Here is an 18,416-nt window from a genome sequence, read left to right as displayed (position 1 = left end):
AAGTGGAAAAGAAAAGAATGATATGTTATATTTTCTCAAGAGACTAGAGATTTCTAAGGGATTCGCTGAAAGGTGAGATGGGATAGAAAAGAATAAAAAAGATGCATAGTGTGTAATAGAAATTTTAGAAACGAAAATAAAAAGAAGAGTAGACATTTCCTTTGTTTCTACTTCTTAGGACGGATGAGAAACTGTAGACGTGAAATATTGGGTAAAGCAAGAATTATTGGTCAGGAAACTTTAATCCATCCATGGTCTACGAATCAAATCCCATAGGCCTACTTTTGCAAGAATTCCCAGCAAGAGCGCCCTATTTTTGGAGCAACAAAGAGCGGAGGAGAGTGAGGATAAGACGATGTGTCTAAGTTTCTCATTAGATGGTTTGGCTTGGGTCCAATTTTAATTGGAATTGGACCCATTGGTATTGGGATGTGTCCTAGCATGACACTAAAGACATGTATTTCAATTCAAACAGATTCAATGAGGATTAAGACAATCTGCCTAACACTTGAGCTACAAAGCTTTTATTGGAGGATTTGACTTGGGTCAAGTTCAGTTGGAATTGGACCCGTTGGTATTGAGACGTGTCCCATAATCCCAATGGATCTAGTTCTAATGAAAACTAGACCCAAGTTGTCCGAATGCTAATCCACTCTACTTTTTTTTCCAAACCCGAGGGTTCGAATCCTAGCCTTCATGTCCAGTCCCAGAAATAGAACCCCACCCGTTCCGATTCATTCATTTGTGGGATCTATCAGCATCAAATTCTCCCATAGAGATGAGGCGCTTACAAGCTTAAAAGATTATTCCAAAGCTTTCATGATAAAGGCAAACATTAGTGAATCACTCATCTAATTTTTTGGTATTCATACTATTTTATGAAAGAAATCAAAGGAAACTTTCTTTTGACATAATTAGTATTCAGCATTGTTCTCATTGTATATATAGGAAGAAGAGTTACAATTGCAATCAAGTTTAACAACCTTAAACTTGATAGTAACTAGGAGAACTAATACAATAGTAACTAGGAGACCTAATACAACTAAAGAACTTAACAAGAAGAGATAAAACTACTCTAAAGATAATTACAAGAGTTGCATTTGGATGCAACTATATCTGATTGAAAAGATTTGGTTGAACTGCAGATGTTTGCGCTCGAGCGAATTTAAAAGGAAAAAGTTTAGAATTGTGAAAAGAAATAAGCAATCAAAATTAGAATTATATACTTTCACCTTCTCACAAGATATATATGTTTGCTTAGAAGTTAAAAGTTGGCATTTATTAGTTACTCCATATATAAGTTATTTTTTTCTTCTTCAACGGGAAATAATTAACTTTGCACAAAATAGGGGACTTCAATGGGCCACGCAAATCTTTAGCTTTTTTCACTAGCTGGGAAGTTATTTGGCACAAATGATTGGAATTGGGGCAATGCAAATTTATCACAAATCTAAAAGCGGTAGCAGTTAGAATATATACCTTGCCACTTACCACAACAATCTTAAAAATTGCCTTTAATTTTTTTTTTAAAATTAATATTTTGTCCCCTAATCTTTTAATTTTTTTTAGTTTTGGCCCCCTAAACTCCAATTACTAGTTCCGCCCCTCGACATTGTAGAATTGAATATTGGATAAAGCAAGCATAAGTAGTCCTAGAATAAGATATAGTAATTGTAGGTTCTATTAAAATATAAATGAAATGATTAAATTTAACTCTTCCTATAAACTTAAGATTTTGAGATAAGTAGTAATTTACCATGTAATAACTGAGATAAAGTTCATGAGTTCAAACCTTACAAATCCGATGTCAAATTCAGTTTAAGAAATCGATTAAAAAAAGTATCATCTTCCCATTTCAAGGCCATCCAATAACAAGCCATTGTTACATACAAAAATAAAATAAAATAACAAGTAGCAATTGTTACTCCAAGAAAAGAACTTAAAACCGAGAATTTTGTTTTTTCATTTAAAATAAAAAATAGAACTGAAAATGGAAGTTTAGAATTGTGAAAAGAAATAAGCAAACAAAATTAATTAGAACATCCTTTTCTCTCCTCACAAGATATGTGTAGTGTGTGCATACTAGAATCTATTACTTACTGCATTTATAAGTTATTTCTTTGTTTTTCTTGTCCAACTAGAAAGAAGTAATTACTTTGCACAAAATAATAGACTATAGTGGTCCATGCAAATCCTTTGTTCTTTTCACCAAGGAAGTTACTTGGCATATAGGATTGGAATTCTGCCAAGTCTTTTGCTTTTGCCTCTACTATCCCAAAATCTAAAAGATGTGATAGAATATGTACTTTATCAATAAATCAAAATTAGAATATATACTTTCACCTCGTCAAAAGGCATATATGTTTGCTTAGCTTAAAAGTTTGAAGTTGGAATTTATTACTTACTCCATATACAAGTTATTTCTTTCTTTTTCTTTTTCTTCTTTAACTTGAATGAAGTAACTTTGCACAAAATACTGGACTTCAATGTGCCATGCAAATCTTTAGCCTTTTTTCACCTCGGAAGTTACGTGGCATAAATAATTGGAATTTTTTCAATGCAAATCTTTAGCGTTTTTTCACCGACTGGGAAATTACTTGGCACAAAGAATTGGAATTGGGGCAATGTAAATCTATTTCAAATATGAAAGAGATGGCAGAATATATAGCTTACTACTTACCACAACAATCCTAAAAAAGACAATTTGTGGGAAAGTGAACACCAAGTCGAGACTTAATCTTATTCTAAAGATTTTTTTTTTTAAATAAAAAAATTAAAAAAGATTTTTTTTTTTTTAAAAAAAAGACCAATTGTAGTCTTATTCATTCACGAATTAATATGAATACATAGATAGGCATAGCCTTGGATGAAGCGTTGGTCATCCAGACCTCCTATGCTCTTGGCCTTTGAAATTGCTTCTTTTTTTTTGGTTTTTCTAATCTTTTCCCAACTTTTAATAAACCTTGTGACTATAATTTAACTTCTTGTGTACCGGTGGATATATATACAAAACATGAAGCACCGACTATACTTTAAATCAATTCGATAGTTATCAAAATGGCTCACAAACTTTAAACCAATAATCTAATTTCCCTCATAATAAACAAACGACACTGTATCACATAAAATAAAAAACAAAACAGATTTTAAAAAAAAAAAAAAAAAAAAATTTAATAATAAAATAGAATTTGAAGAAAACAAATAGAACTTAAAAGAAAAAAAAGTTAAGAATTGTCAAAAAGAAATAAGCAATAAAAAAAATAGAATATTCTTTCACCTCCTCACAAGATATATATCTGAGGAGGTGAAAGAATAAAAAAAAAAAACAAGAACTTAATTAAAAGTAAAAATAAGAATTGTGAAAAGAAAGAAGCAATCAAAATTAGAATATCATTTAATTTCTCCTCCTTAGAAGATAATGTTTAGACGCACATAAAAGTTAGAATTTGTTAGTTACTCCATACACGTACACGTACAAGTTATTTCTTTTATTTTGCTTCTTCTTAATTTGTTCAATTGAAAAGCTAGAATTTAGTTTCCACAAAATAGTGGACTTGAGTGAGTGGGCCATGAAAAATCTTTTGCTTTAATTTATGACCTCGATCAGAAGTTGCTTGGGAGAGAGGAATGGAATTGGGGGGGCAATTAATATTGCAACAATATATCATAATATATAAATCAATACACACAATTAGGTGGCACAATATATATATATATATACCACTTCATTCATAATTAACAAAAAACACAATTCATTTCTTTGCTCGTCGGTCTTCACCAATATTTTCCCTCCACCCTCCACTCCACAACACAAATCCCATTCCTAACCACTTCCATCGATCTCCTTAATTAATTCTGTCAGCGTCTAAGTCTCGGATGATCGGATCGGTTCCTAACTTACTATGACGTTAAAGATGAAGATCGAGATGGAGCAAGCCTTCTATGATTTGCTGAAAACTGTCTACTGGGGGAGATACGTGCGTGTAAGAAATGTGAGAAATGATGGGGAAGTTGATTGTGTGGCGTGCCAGAAACCGATATCAGCAGGTCCCGCTTTTGAACACGGGGATCAAGACCTCTACTGTCATTTTTCATGCCTCAATGCACCCACCAATTACAAAGCCCTTCTTTTTCACTTCGGCTTAGACCATGACCGCTTGATCTTCACTGAAGAAGTGAAAAGTGATGGCAAGGAGGACGTTCTTTGCTTGGGGTGCGAGAAGCCAGTTCTGGGTCCCGGATACAAATGCTCCACTTCCAATTGCAATTTACTCCTCCATAAATCATGCGTTGAGCTGTCTCCCCAGATACAACAACACCCCTTCCACCCAAACCACACCCTCATTCTTGTGGAGCCAGATAAAAAATATTGTAATTTTTGCGGTAAAAATTGCAATAGGTACCCCTTCTACCGTTGCAGTAAGTGCGATTTCAATCTTGATATCACATGTACCTCCACCCGCCCGCGAATTAATAATATTGAGGACTGCCTACACGCATTCATCCCCTTCTTTCAAAATAACCACTTCACTTGTAAAGTTTGTGGTGAGGAAGCCAAGGAGTACTTAGCTTCCTTATGTAGCATTTGTCAACTCTTGATTCATGGAAAATGTGCCCGATTTCCACGCATCATCTGGATTTCAAGACATGATCACTCCCTTGCTATCACATATTCTCTTCAAGTCAAAGAGCACTTGGACAGCAACGTATTCTGTAAACTTTGCTATCAAAAGGTGAAGACAGAGTATGCAGCCTATTATTGTAAGGAATGCGATTACGTGGCCCACTTGGATTGTGTATTTGAAGATGGAGAAAGTGAAAAGCACATGTTCATGCCTAAGAAATCCATTGCTTTAGCGGCTGATGTTATGGAGGTTGAAGGAGCAGCTCAGATACAACATTTTAGCCATCAACATGATTTATTTCTTGGCAATGAGGAGCTCGCTGATGTTAAGTTTTGTGATGGTTGTATGGAATTCATCTCCACCCCGTTTTACAGTTGTATGCAATGCAACTTCTTTCTTCACAGTAGATGTGCTCGGCTACCAAGAAAGAAGCAACACATACTTCACCAACACCAGCTCACCCTCGTCTCAAAGGTACCTGAATATAATGGATTGTTTAGGTGTGATGCTTGTCATACTCTCCATCATGGCTTCGCCTATAGATGTGACATGTGTAATTTCAACTTTGACCTTCAATGTTGTTCAATCTTGGAAACCCTGAAACATGAAAGTCACCAACATTTCCTCTTCCTTCCGGTTAAATCTAATAGAAGATGTCATGCTTGTAATCGCCCTTCTAACAAGGAACCTGATGTACACAAATTTGTATTTGTATGCACTAGTTGTGATTTCGCCTTGGGTCTTGAATGTGCAACTCTTCCGCTCGTAGCTCGGAAACACAAGTATGATGATCATCTCCTCAAGCTCACCTACATTGCTAAAGATCATTGTGAAGAATACTATTGTTTAATTTGCGAAAGAGAAAGAGATCCAAATCATTGGTTCTATTATTGTGCAGAATGCGACTTCCATGCTCATCCCCTGTGCGTTTTAGGAAAATATCCATACATTAAGTTTGGAAGTACTATTGAAGTAGAAGTTTTGCACCAGCACCCTCTCACTTTTGTCTCAAAGATTGAGTCCTCCCCTCCATGTGATAGTTGTGGTAAGACTTTCGATGGCTTGGCTGTAGAATGTACTCAATGCAAATCCAATGTCCACCTTGACAGTTCGTGTATTGCAAAAATAACTACCAAAGTCGTTTCGAAGTGATGATTGGAAAAAGCCAGCAACATAGCCTTAATTAAACTCACCCAAGGTATGGAGATTTCAAAGTTTACTAACTACCATGGAACTTTATCTCTCTCCTTAGAGGTTTGGTTATATTTTTAATTATTTAAGAGCTTGCCAATACTTATCGTGCATTGTGCTTATGTATATATATATATATATATATATATATATATATATGTGTGTGTGTGTGTGTGTGTGGAGCTTGTTGATGTATGATATTAATGGGAATGATGTTTTTCACTTAGCATGTTTAAGAAGAGGGTTCTCTTGATTGTCAATGTTGCTTGAAAATAGTGTTCACACGCCAATGACGTTGTACACCTTTGATTATAATTTTTTTTTTTTTTTTTTGTTTCAAATTTAAAACCCCAGTCTCTACGTCAACGTGGGATTCTAATTGCAGCAAGAAATAAGCAACACCAAGTGAACAGTCTCTAAAAGGACCTCAATAATATGATCGACAATCCTTCCAGGGACCATCTTCTCTTTCAAAAGATAACTCCCTCAATATAAAGCGATATTCCAGAACTAGCCATAAGAATGAACTCCCACATGCATCAGTATTTATGAAATTCCTTTGAATTTTATTTCATCAACAAATAGTACAATAAATCTAATAAATCTCCAGCTGAGTCATGACTCATTCCCCTTAAGATTTGACTTACATTACAATGATTTAACTTTAAGAAATATAAAGAATTTTAGTTAATGATTAATATTATTTAATAGATTGCTATCTAATTGTGGTAGTAAAAATCAACCACTAGATCAATACTTTTTTTTTAAAAAAAAATCAGGAGGCAAGTTTTACTGTCATGTCAATTGCATGAGTCGTATAATAGTCTACTAAATAATTTTATTCCTAATTAATTATATATATCATGGTCATACCGTGGCACTAAGTCGGCACCTAAAAACTGGATTGTTCATGGCACGTTATTAGTAGTCCTATTTGAGAGTAACGTTTATTTGGAAAAGTTTTGTGCCTAATTAAATTTAAATTAATGCTAGCCATGTCAGAAATTGTTGGCTAGAAATGTTAGCATACTGTTGAAGTGCACGGCGGTACTGTAGTAACGTTTTTCCCTTTGCTGCATAATATAAAGCTAAATGAACACAACATTATTACAAACTCACATAAAAGAATGATTTTTTGCCCGTGCACAAAGAAACATCCACGTTTGATTACAAATAGTGTGAGGGATGAAGTAAGCTTTGCCATTGCATTGCAACGGTAACAACCAGAGAGAAGCTAGAAAGGGCGAAAAAGAAGACCACTAAAATAGCAAAAAAGAAGAAAAAGAAAAACCAACAATCCTACTCTCTGCGGAGAATGTATAACCTTTTCCTTTACGTTTACCCTTGCTCTCTCTTCTCTGTCATGTCAGCAGGACAGCTCATGAACCTCCGTGACGGGTATAGAGTACCAACCGATAAATGGCAGAAACGTGCAGGAAGAAGATAAGCAGTATAAGGAGATCATCCAAGAGCCCAACTATTCCCAATATTCCTGTGGTACAGTTGACACCTTCAGTTACCAAAACATGTCCACCACAAGAATTCAACAAATAAGATGTACAGGCAGCAACATACCTTCTGGAATAATGTCAATCGGGCTGACAATGTAGACAGCACTTAGTATCATCTGTACATAAGAAACAGGGTAAGAACCTGTCCTTGAAACACAGACTATGATTTAAAGCTCTGGCTATTAATAAAATCAAACTGAAAGTTTGAGATGGTTAGTCAATAAAAAACACAATAACGTTAATATTATCAACCTAATGATTGAAAGAGTATAACTCCCTAAACTACAACATAAACTGGGAATGTGGATACAGCTTATAACAACAAAAAACTATATCTTTACATACTCGCCAGATGCAGCTACACTATAGCACATGCAGTTGCAAATGAAGCCCTACAAGATTATTCGGCAATACAACAATAGAATATACCGTAATTAACACTTTTAGCAAGTTAATCATTGTAATGTAAAAATTGGCCTGCAAGATATATAAGAATCATAACTCTTTGTTTCTAAAACCACACCCCCAATGTTTTCTGAATCTTCTTCAATATGCTCCAATAAACCTTAGTTTGTGGCCAAGCTCTGAAAATGTCAAAAAGGGGTAGCAATGAAGTCTACGAGGGAGACTAGGAAACCAAAACAAGGATGAGGTGGCCTTCAAGTATTGAAATCGCAACCCCAAGAGAACAGAAAATTTATCACAGAATTCTGCACAACCCAACAAACATTAGGAAAAAAAAAAAAAAAATAGTGTTTTGTGGGGTTAAGCTCAGGAAGATTAGGCTTAAAGTTAATCTGGGGGTATGTGGACTAGAGATGCAATCAACCACACAAATGGAAGCCCTTCAGAAATAACAGGAAGGAAAAGCAGGGCAGTCAAAGGTGAGTTTCAGGTTAATGACAATTACTGAGGGATCTTTGACGAGATTCCATAGTTGAGTTCGAATAAGGTTATACTTGAAGAGGGTAAAGATGTTGGATTTGGTGTCTTTGAGTGATGAGATGTTCAAATCTCAAGGAGGGGATGGATAATAATTGGGTCATGAGAAGTGTCACAATCCCGACATCAACAAAGGATAAGGACAAGTGTATCACTAAGATGGGGGCCTGCTGACATCTACATGTGCAAGATCGTGGCCAAGGCATACTCCTTAAGGCATAACCCCAACAGCATTGCCGTTGCTCAATCCCCCCAAACAACAACCCGTAAAGCATTCCCTATTAACTCAAACTTTGGGTCACTCTTAAGGTACATCACATTATTCAACAAGGATATGGTACTAAAATCAAATGAATTTTTCATATCAGCTTTGATAAAATGGATCGCAGAGCAAGTTGCATAATTTCTAGATGACAATGTTAAATGATATCCAGGACTTCAAAGATCCAGATTAATGCAATGTAATAAAAATGCCGCCTAAGGTAATAGTAACAAACTGTGCAGCTTGTACGCCAAATTAACAGATAATAATGCTATCGCTGCTGCTGCTGCAGCTGATGATGATGAGTGATGACATAAGTATGGATCTAAAAGAATTGAAAGATGCTGCCACACTTGTTTGTATATCTATGTTGTTCACTCAACTGCTATATAGACACGGGCTCTAATAACAAGAGGAATTGATCATCGAGGATCCATCAGTTCTCGTAACAACCTTCGGAGAAAAAATGGAAGCTCCTGCATTCAACATCTTCAGATTTCAATTCACAGAGACCCACTGCAGGGTCCCAAGATATGAATGCAATTGTATATGAGAATAATATATTAGAAATGATGCTAGCCTATTTAAAGGATTTTGTGGACATGATTCTATATACCTGAATGAGACCATTGGTATGCCCACTAAAAAGGCGATTGTATTTTTCCACCTTTCCTAGAATCTCTGCAACCTGAGGGTCATGACACCGTCTTAATGAAGCCTCTCCAGGAACCAACAAGGAAATTTGATGACGACATAGGGGGCATCTACATGGCTGAAGCCTGAAGTGCTGATCCATGATCCCAAACAAGCATAATACAATTGCCTGAACACGAAGAGACAACAAATTAACTACCTGATTACCCTAATATTTTTTGCGAAAGACATCATTATCCAAGCACCCTCTCAATCTTACATAGTTCTTCAAGTAAGAGTATTTATCTTATTACATATTTCAAGTAAATTTATCTTAAAATATTTTAGACTGACAGTTCTAGGTTTTCACGGGTTGAGAGTACAATCACGAATTCCATTCAGGCGTGTAAGTTGTATTTACTTATCAAAAAAATATATTTCTAGGTTAATAAATTCTTACAATGTCGTCGGGAACCATTTTCTTTAAGATCTATCCTTACATTGATATAATTTCACATCAGTGCAATTAGAGTGAAATAACACATAAACATCAGTGCAATTAGAGGGAAAATAAAATATAATTACTCTTTTAATGTTTGATTTTTTTGGTTAATCTTGGTTGATCTTAATTTGTTTTTAACATTCAAATTACGCTTAACATTTGTTTGGTTGGTTAGAAACCCGATAAAAAAACAAAAGAAAATGAATGAATTTTAAGCTCAGGCACCTTTTTTTTTTTGGTTAATGTTTGAGTTAAGCTGAAAGAAAATTTATGAATGGTGGTGCAGCAATACTATGAGTTGTTGTCAAGTAAGGCAGGACAAAAGTCGAGGAGTCCGTAGCGGTCTTCTTCTTCTCAACAGGGGGATCTCGGTCAGCGGCTTGAAGCCAAACTTAATGCTACTCAGCAGAAGAGGTAACAAGTTTCTGTAAGAATGTTGTCGTTGAAGAAAGCTTTGTTGGTTGCAGAATCAGAGGGAATTATATGCTTATTGAATTTTTGGGGGTGGGTCTTATTTGTGTTCTGTCTTGGATAATTGGATTGCTCTAACTTGGGTTGCAAAATAGTTGTAATTGGCTTATTTAAGTAGAGGTTTTTGTTTTCTCATGTTGCATATTAGTCATATCTATATAATTTAGACCATCTAAATAGTGTTCTAATTCTCATGCCATTTGTTAGAGTTTCTAGCTTTTCAACTTTTTCTAAATCTACAATCTTAGGTTTAGACTGATTTCTCATACCTCCCATCATTAATTTCCCGTTAGTGGTCATACCCATACAGGTCTATACCTCCCAAACAGATTACTTGGATTGAAGAACATTAGTTGTAGCTCCTAAGAATTGTTCTTTTGGGGAGAGAGTGCTGGGGTGGGTTATGTTTGAATCTAATGATTTGTGGTGAGAAACTCCTGTATAACAGCTTCTCTTGTATTATCTTGCTTCTACTGTATATCGATAGCTTGTTGAACCAAACCAGCTGATGACAATGGTACGTTCACCTTCCAGATTTACACTATCCTACTACATAAATTTGTGTTCTGTTATCTTTTGATCCCTGCCTTAAGGCAAAGTCATCAGATCATGGTCCCTAAAACATCACCGACACACACACACACACACACACACTATATCTCCATGCCTCTTATAATGTAAGAGAGGAAAATGTTATTACACACACATATATATTTACTTTGTTTATATCTCCATGCCTCTTATACACACACACACATATATTTACTTTGTTTATATCCCCATGCCTCTTATAATGTAAGAGAGGAAAATGTTATTGAAACCAGGTGAAGCATAATTCCCCTGCCTTAAGGCAAAGTCATCAGATCATGGTCCCTAAAACATCACCGGGCAAAGTCATCAGATCATGGTCCCTAAATGCCTCTTATAATGTAAGAGAGGAAAATGTTATTGAAACCAGGTGACGCATAATTCCCCTGCCTTAAGGCAAAGTCATCAGATCATGGTCCCTAAAACATCACCGTATCTCCATGCCTCTTATAATGTAAGAGAGGAAAATGTTATTGAAACCGGGTGAAGCATAATTCCCCTGCCTTAAGGCAAAGTCATCATGGTCCCTAAAACATCACCGACACACACACACACACACACACACACATATATTTACTTTGTTTATATCTCCATGCCTCTTATAATGTAAGAGAGGAAAATGTTATTGAAACCAGGTGAAGCATAACGCCGAACACACACACACACACACACACACACATATATATATATATACTTTGTTTATATCTCCATGCCTCTTATAATTTAAGAGAGGAAAATGTTATTGAAACCAGGTAAAGCATAACGCCGAATAGACTGCCACCACAAAAGACCAGACAATCAGCCAATCAAAGCATGTTAATAATGACATATAGAAGGATGTGAGCTAATGGACTTCAAGTACGTTTGGTGTGCGGAACATTAGGAAAATGAATAGCTTTTATTGAAAATTGAAGTAGGTGGAATGGAATAGTCTTGCAATAACTAGTCCCATGGGAATAACTATTCCAAGTGTTAGAGTATATGATAAGTATCTTTATCATATATTCTATTCCACCTTCCATTCCTAATAAAAGCTATTCATTCTTTTTAATGAAATAGCCATTTCGCGTACCAAATGTTCCCTTCGTCTCATTATTATTTGAAGTTAAGTTTGAAACAGGATCTGAGGAGAGTTTGAGAAAAAAGTTAAGGTTGGTTAATTGAAGCTAGAAGATTTGAGAAAAAAGAGAGTGCAAGCAGCTAAATTGTTGATGCAAAAAAGGATACAGGATATCAAGTATAAGGAATGTGCGCGTGCTGCAATTCATAGAAAACACACAACTGCTGAGAAAAAGCGGCTGGGATTGTTGGAAGGGGAAAAGACAAAGGCTCATGCTATGGTATCGCAAGTACAGAGAGTAACCAAGTCTATCTATACTCAAAGGGAGTTTGAGAGAATGAGAATGAAAGACCAATTAGAAGGTCGGCTCCAAAGGGTAAGTTTGTGTCTGAAGTAAATTAGCATCTATAGAGAATGCATTATTTTTCTGGGTGAATATGTCTGATTGGTTCTTTATCAAATATAATTTGATAACAACTAGGCTAAGAAACAAAGGGCAGAATATTTGAGGCAAAGAAGAAGTTCACGTGATTCTGTACTTGTCATTTCAAAAACTATGCAAGATCAGGGGGAGTACTTTTCAAGAAAGTTAGCAAGGTGCATATCTTACTCTTACCTGTTTTCTTATCTCTTGGAACAACTTCTTCACAGTTAGCTTTTGCCCTCATATAGTTATGCTTACTAGAAACTAATTAAAGTTTCAGTAAAAACTAGCATTAGACTTCCCCCTCTTTCTTAATAATTAATAATTGGAAAAAGTATACATACCCCCCTATACTACCACTCTCGATAGTCAATGTTTCCGCTAAACTATCAAATTGCATCAATGTCTCATCTAAATTACCAAAAATTGTCAATGTCTCCCATAATAACAAAAATACCATTGATGATATTGGGGTGGTCGATCCACCCCTCAAGCTCTTAGGTTGGCCACCCCTAAGATATATTTTTCTGCTGGAGAGCAAGGATGGTCAGAGAGGGAGACCAAGTGAGACTATTTGGGATTGAAACCATCAATGAATTGAAGCTAAGATTGAGTCTGAATAGCATGGTTGAGTTTGCAACACTAGGAGGGATTGGCCCAGTGAGAATTGTTACTGAAATCAAGAGTCTGCAAAAGAGGATAGTTACCAATTGAAGGAGGAATAGAATCAGAAAGCGCCAGTTGTTGAAGAGGTAGACCCCTTTGAGATTGGGAAGGAACCCAAGGGACGGTGCCGGCAAGAACATTGTCGTGGAGGCTAATCTTTTGAAGGGCTTGAAGTTGGTCTGTCTTTTAGGAGATTTGGCCACCCAAACCCTTCCAAGGAAGCAGGATGGCAATGACCTGTCCATTGACGCATTTGATTCCTACCCACCCACCCACCAGAGCAAGCTCCGTAGCCTTCCAGCTGCGAATTACGCCTTTGAAATAGATCAACTCATGTTTTGAAGGCCTAAGGTGCTCGATAGTTTGCTTGGGTGACCATCACGCCATCCCACCCCCGGCCACCCTCTGCCACCCCTAGGGGTGGTTTTCGAACCACCTCTTCTTTTTCTTTTATATAATTTTTGGTTTTTGGTTTTTAATTTTTTTTTTTTAATTTTACTTTATACATAATCATGACTGAGGAGTACATATGTTTCTTATGTGTTATGTTCTATGAAATTCATTAACATTGCTTTTATTCCCTCTACTATTATTTTCAACATAAACGCAGCTTTCTTTCATCAAATTATTAGATTAATTTACATTTTACGCTATATTAAATAAATACCAATCGCGCTATTAATTATTATTAATTACGTTTTTTTTTGGTGCTATCTTCACTGTTCCCCATTTTCCTTATTCTTTCGTTCCTTTCTATGATGTGGTATATATATGCATTGCATTGCATCTTCAGGTGCTGGAGACAGTATGTAAGATTGAGGAAAACTACTTCTGCTTTGGCAAAAGCATTTACGTCCTTAGAGATTAGTGAAAAATCTGTCAAGTCAATGCCATTCGAGCAGCTTGCTCTTCAAATTGAGTCAGATACAACTATTTAAGCTGTGAAAGCTTTACTTGACCGTTTAGAGAGTCGCTACATGATCTCACGGGCAGTTAGGAGCAGCCCATCCAGTTTGAAGAACATTGATCACCTTCTTAAGCGTGTTGCTTCTCCAATTAGAAAGGGAAATACCAGTACGTTGAGGAAAGGATCAAAGGCGTTTGACTCTAGTAAAGAACTAGCTCGAAGTCCAGTAAAGTTATCTAGGTACCCAGTGAGAGTTTTGCTCTGTGCTTATATGATCTTGGGATTCCCAGACACAGTTATCAGTGGGAATGGTGTGCATGAGGCTGCTCTTGCTGAGTCTGCGGCTAAGTTTACTCGTGATTTTGAGCTTTTGATAAAGATCATATTAGACGGTGCCATACAAAATGCCGAAGAGAAAACAACAATTCCATGTCAATTCACTTTCAGATCACAGCTGGAAGCCTTTGATAAAGCGTGGTGCTCTTACCTGTATCACTTTGTAGTATGGAAAGTTAAGGATGCTAAGTCACTAGAGGAGGATTTGGTGAGAGCCGCTTGCCAATTGGAGCTCTCTATGATGCAAACTTGCAAGCCGATTCCAGAAAAAGGAGATAATGGTGCTATCCTAAAACTGGTATTTATCACATTCGCTTGGTTATTTGTTAAGCTGTCTTTGATTGGTCACCTACTAACTGTTAGCTCCTATAATTATTTGGAATAGTCTTGGTGATACTAGGTTACAGAAGACCGGGAAGTACTTAGGACAAAGGCGCAGCATCTGAGTAGAAATGCTGGGCATGAACGTATGGAATGTGCTCTCTCTGACATGCGTTCCAGATTTTTGGAAGCCAAGGATTCTGGGAGTTCATCTGCATTCCCATTGCCAAGTAGTTCATCTTCATGTCTGCCTAAATCACCAGATGGCTCTTTGACTTCTGTGCCTGGTGAAATGAATAACCTGGCTGAAGGCTGTGAAAGCTCAGGTCCCATTGTTCACTCCTTGTCTGAGAGAGATGATTCTTCCTCAGGCAAAGTAGTTGGGTCCTCTAACGACTTCACTGGTTCTGCTCATGGTCATCCGAGCTTTGATGCAATGTTGGTTGGCGAGACTGAGCTGCTTGTAAATGAAATTGTTCATGAACATCGCCACGGTTTCCCTGATAGCTTTATCATAAATGACGAAGATAAGAATAGTCTTAATGTTGGTGCATCGATCTATTTACTGCTTTCTTTTCAAGTTTATCATTGAGTGATGTACTATCTTATTTTAATTATGGACGTTGAATCCTCACAAATGCTTTCTTATCTTAAATACCGTGCAGGAAAAAGTAAGAGAGACGATGGAAAAGGCTTTTTGGGATGGTATTATGGAATCCATGAAACAAGAGGAGCCCGACTTCAGCTGGGTTCTTAAACTCATGAAGGAAGTCAGGGAGGAACTGTGTGAGATGTCTCCTCAAAGTTGGAAGCAAGAGATTATTGATACTATTGATATTGACATTCTCTCAAAGGTAAGCTTAGTCTACTGCCAGTCTCCTTTATTTCTTTGATCTCCTATATTATTATAAAATTTTGTTGTAATTAATCCGTGTTAATAACCTTCATGTCTTAATTTTTTTTTTTTCTGGGTAGGTACTGAAGTTAGGCAATCTAGACGTGGATTATTTTGGGAGGATCCTAGAGTTTGCACTACTCACTTTGCAGAAACTTTCTGCCCCAGCTAATGATGATGAGATGAAGACAACTCACCATACGCTACTCAAAGAAGTAGAAGAGATTTCTCAATCTGGAGAAAAATCAAATTCCTCATTTGCCCTTCTAATGATTAGGGGTCTGCGCTTTGTTCTATAGTAGATACAGGTACCAGTTTCTAGTGTATTTTTATGCTTCGTTACTTCTTAATAAGACCGAGTATGCTGAAATTTTTCTCTTAATGTCATAAGTATTGGATGCTATGGACCTCAATTAATTCTTGCTACTTGCCAAATGCTTGGAAAATTTTATTTAAATTTTTTTTTTTATTTTTTTTTTTAGTTCTGTTTTAAAAAAGAAAATTTTTATTTTTTTAAACGTAAATTTTTATTTTTTTTAAACGGAAGTTTTTATTTTTAAAAAATTATAAAATAAAAATAAAAACGAAAAAATTTCAATTTTTCCAAAAAAAAAAAAAAAAATCGAATTTCTTTTAATTTCTTTTAATTTTTAAATTCGGCCGATCCTTGGATATTTGTTTTATTTTTATTTTTATTTTTTCAGTTTTATGTTTTTTCTAGAAGATTTTGTTTTTGTTTTTTTTTTTAATTTTTTTTTACTAAGGGTAGTTTCATCATTAGGGGGCTATTGACTTTGTTTTGGTAGTTTTGATACATAAGACATTGTCAATTAGGTGATAATTTGAGGAGAATATTTAGACTTTTCCCTTTAATAATCATTGTGACAGATCAATGAACAATACTTATCAAAGGGATGAAAGTAATATAACGGTTTATTAAATAGCATTTATGAAATAAAAATAAAACATATTTTTTTTTCTAAAAAAAATAGAATTTGAAGAAAATAAAAAGAAAATAGAATCTTAATTAATAAAAAAATTAAGAATTGTGAAAAGAAAGAAGCAATTAAAATTGGAATATATTTTTCTCTCCTCACAAGATAATGATTACGTAGCTTAGAAGTTATGACTTACTCCATAAACAAGTTATATCTTTTATTTTGCTTTCAAAGGGCCGTGAAAAATCTTTACCTATTGTCACCTCGGAAGTTACTTGGCAGAATGGAATTGAGGCAATGCAAGAATATCAAAAAGCAGAAAGATGTGGCAGAATATATATATACGTACCGGTACTTGATAATTAGGAAAAACACAATTAATTTGTTTGCTCGTCTTCACCAATATTTTGCCTCCACTCCACAACACAAATCCCATTACTAACCACTTCTCCTTTGTGTGAGCGTGTAATTAAGTGTCGGACCGGATCCTAACTAACACACAGATGGAGATAATGGAGCAAGCCTTGGAGCATTTTCTAAGACGTGTCTGGTACAATTCAGCCTTGGAGGTAAGTGAGGTGAGAAATGATGATGAAGTTGTTTGTGTGGTGTGCCAAAAACCGATATTAGGTCCCGCTTTTGAACACCAGTTTAAAAACCTCTGGTGTCATTTATCATGCCTCAATGCACCCACCAATTACAAAGCCCTTCTTTTTCACATCGGCTTTGAGCATGATCGCTTGATCTTCACTGAAGAAGTGAAAAGTGATAGCAAGGAGGACGTTGTTTGCTTGGGGTGTGAGAAGCTAGTTTTGGGTCCTGGATACAAATGTTCCACCTCCAATTGCAATTTACTCCTCCATCAATCATGCGTTGAGTTGTCTTCCGAGATACAACAACACCCTTTCCACTCAAACCACACCCTTGTTCTTGTGGAGCCAGATTACAGATATTGTAATGTTTGCGGTAAAAACTGCAATAGATACCCCTTCTACCGTTGCAATGAGTGCAATTTCAATCTTGATATCACGTGTGCCGCCAACCGCCCGCAAATTAATAATATTGACGACTGCCAACATGCATTCATCCCCTTCTTTCGGAAGAACCAATTCACTTGTAGCGCTTGTGGTGAGGAAGCCAAGGAGTTACCCTCCCTATGTAGCATCTGTCAACTCTTGATCCATAGTAAATGTGCTCGATTTCCACGCATCATCTCAATTTTAAAACATCATCACTCTCTTGCTCTCACCTATTCTCTTGGTCAAGTCAAAGAGCGCTTGGACAACATCATATTCTGTAGACTTTGCTATCAAAAGGTGAAAACAGAGTATTCAGCCTATTATTGTCAAGAATGTGGTTACGTGGCTCACTTGGAATGTGCATTTGAAGATGGAGAAAGTGAAAATCTCATGTTCTTGCCTAGGGTATCCGATGATTTAGTGACTGATGTTATGGAGGTTGAAGGAGCGATGCAAATACAACACTTTAGCCATCAACATGATTTAATTATTGGCAATGAGGAGCTCGCGGATGTTAAGTTTTGTGATGGTTGTATGGAATTCATCTCCACCCCGTTTTACAGTTGTACGCACTGCAACTTCTTTCTACACAGTAGATGTGCTCAGCTACCAAGAAAGAAGCGACACATACTTCACCAACACCAGCTCACCCTCGTCTCACATGAGCCTTACAATAATGGATTGTTCAGTTGTGATGCTTGTAGAAATCAGCTCCATGGCTTTGCTTATAGATGTGATGGGTGTAATTTCGACCTTGACCTTCAATGTTGTTCAATTTCGGAAACCTTGAAACATGAAGGTCATCAACACTCCCTCTTCCTTGCTGTTAATTCTAATAAAAGATGTCATGTTTGCAGTGCCACTTATCCCAGGAAACCAGCTGGCATGTTTGTATGCACTAGTTGCGACTTTGCCTTGGGTCTTGAATGTGCAACTCTTCCTCTCATAGCTAGGCACATATATGACGATCATCTCCTCAAGCTCACCTACATTGATGAAGATCACTGTGAAGAATACTATTGTCTAATTTGCGAAAAAAAGAGAGATCCAAATCAGTGGTTTTATTATTGTGCAAAATGCGACTTCCCTGCTCATTCCCAATGCGTTTTAGGAATATATCTATAA

The 18,416-nt window shown here is 36.3% G+C and overlaps 4 protein-coding genes across 5 annotated transcripts; 3 read left to right on the top strand and 1 right to left on the bottom strand.

Annotated features, from left to right (window-relative positions):
- The first annotated feature begins 3,902 nt into the window (after nucleotides 1-3,902).
- On the top strand, nucleotides 3,903-5,777 carry LOC132189461 (uncharacterized). The gene has a single exon (XM_059604199.1). It carries the CDS (start codon nucleotides 3,903-3,905, stop codon nucleotides 5,775-5,777), a length of 1,875 nt encoding a protein of 624 aa, XP_059460182.1.
- Nucleotides 5,778-6,887: 1,110 nt separating this feature from the next.
- LOC132189257 (uncharacterized) lies at nucleotides 6,888-13,327 on the bottom strand. 2 transcript variants are annotated; one of them, XR_009441018.1, is made up of 5 exons: nucleotides 12,917-13,327; nucleotides 9,148-9,354; nucleotides 8,915-9,007; nucleotides 7,392-7,443; nucleotides 7,273-7,308 (listed from the first exon to the last, which is right to left on the bottom strand). XR_009441018.1 is itself a non-coding variant. In XM_059603911.1 (4 exons), exons 1-4 carry the CDS (start codon nucleotides 13,118-13,120, stop codon nucleotides 7,196-7,198), a joined length of 576 nt encoding a protein of 191 aa, XP_059459894.1. In that variant the 5' UTR covers nucleotides 13,121-13,323; the 3' UTR covers nucleotides 6,888-7,195. The 2 variants fall into 2 exon arrangements, 1 of the variants encoding a protein (XP_059459894.1); XM_059603911.1 differs by lacking the exon at nucleotides 8,915-9,007 and having other exon boundaries at nucleotides 6,888-7,308; nucleotides 12,917-13,323.
- A 525-nt stretch (nucleotides 13,328-13,852) lies between these two features.
- On the top strand, nucleotides 13,853-15,637 carry LOC132189460 (uncharacterized). Its single transcript, XM_059604198.1, has 4 exons — nucleotides 13,853-14,416; nucleotides 14,519-14,983; nucleotides 15,105-15,293; nucleotides 15,415-15,637. Exons 1-4 carry the CDS (start codon nucleotides 13,853-13,855, stop codon nucleotides 15,631-15,633), a joined length of 1,437 nt encoding a protein of 478 aa, XP_059460181.1. The 3' UTR covers nucleotides 15,634-15,637.
- Nucleotides 15,638-16,775: 1,138 nt separating this feature from the next.
- LOC132189459 (uncharacterized) lies at nucleotides 16,776-18,416 on the top strand. Its single transcript, XM_059604197.1, has one exon. The coding sequence runs from the start codon at nucleotides 16,776-16,778 to the stop codon at nucleotides 18,414-18,416; it is 1,641 nt and encodes a 546-aa protein (XP_059460180.1).

The sequence above is a fragment of the Corylus avellana genome, chromosome ca8 (genome assembly GCF_901000735.1).
Source record: "Corylus avellana chromosome ca8, CavTom2PMs-1.0".
In the NCBI taxonomy this organism is placed as follows: Eukaryota; Viridiplantae; Streptophyta; class Magnoliopsida; order Fagales; family Betulaceae; genus Corylus; species Corylus avellana.
This window is presented reverse-complemented; position numbering and strand designations above follow the sequence as displayed.

What these genes read in the sequence shown, in the direction of transcription:
- LOC132189461 (XM_059604199.1), top strand. Translation starts at nt 3,903, where the DNA reads ATGACGTTAAAGATGAAGATCGAGATGGAGCAAGCCTTCTATGATTTG.
- LOC132189459 (XM_059604197.1), top strand. Translation starts at nt 16,776, where the DNA reads ATGGAGATAATGGAGCAAGCCTTGGAGCATTTTCTAAGACGTGTCTGG.
- LOC132189460 (XM_059604198.1), top strand. Translation starts at nt 13,853, where the DNA reads ATGATCTCACGGGCAGTTAGGAGCAGCCCATCCAGTTTGAAGAACATT. An exon ending in ATGGTGCTATCCTAAAACTG is followed by an intron (nt 14,417 to 14,518) that starts GTATTTATCACA and finishes TGGTGATACTAG; the next exon opens with GTTACAGAAGACCGGGAAGT. An exon ending in AAGATAAGAATAGTCTTAAT is followed by an intron (nt 14,984 to 15,104) that starts GTTGGTGCATCG and finishes AATACCGTGCAG; the next exon opens with GAAAAAGTAAGAGAGACGAT.
- LOC132189257 (XM_059603911.1), bottom strand. Translation starts at nt 13,120, where the DNA reads ATGGACAGGTCATTGCCATCCTGCTTCCTTGGAAGGGTTTGGGTGGCC. An exon ending in TTCTATTCCTCCTTCAATTG is followed by an intron (nt 9,355 to 12,916) that starts GTAACTATCCTC and finishes CTTCGTGTTCAG; the next exon opens with GCAATTGTATTATGCTTGTT. An exon ending in GATTGACATTATTCCAGAAG is followed by an intron (nt 7,309 to 7,391) that starts GTATGTTGCTGC and finishes ACTGTACCACAG; the next exon opens with GAATATTGGGAATAGTTGGG.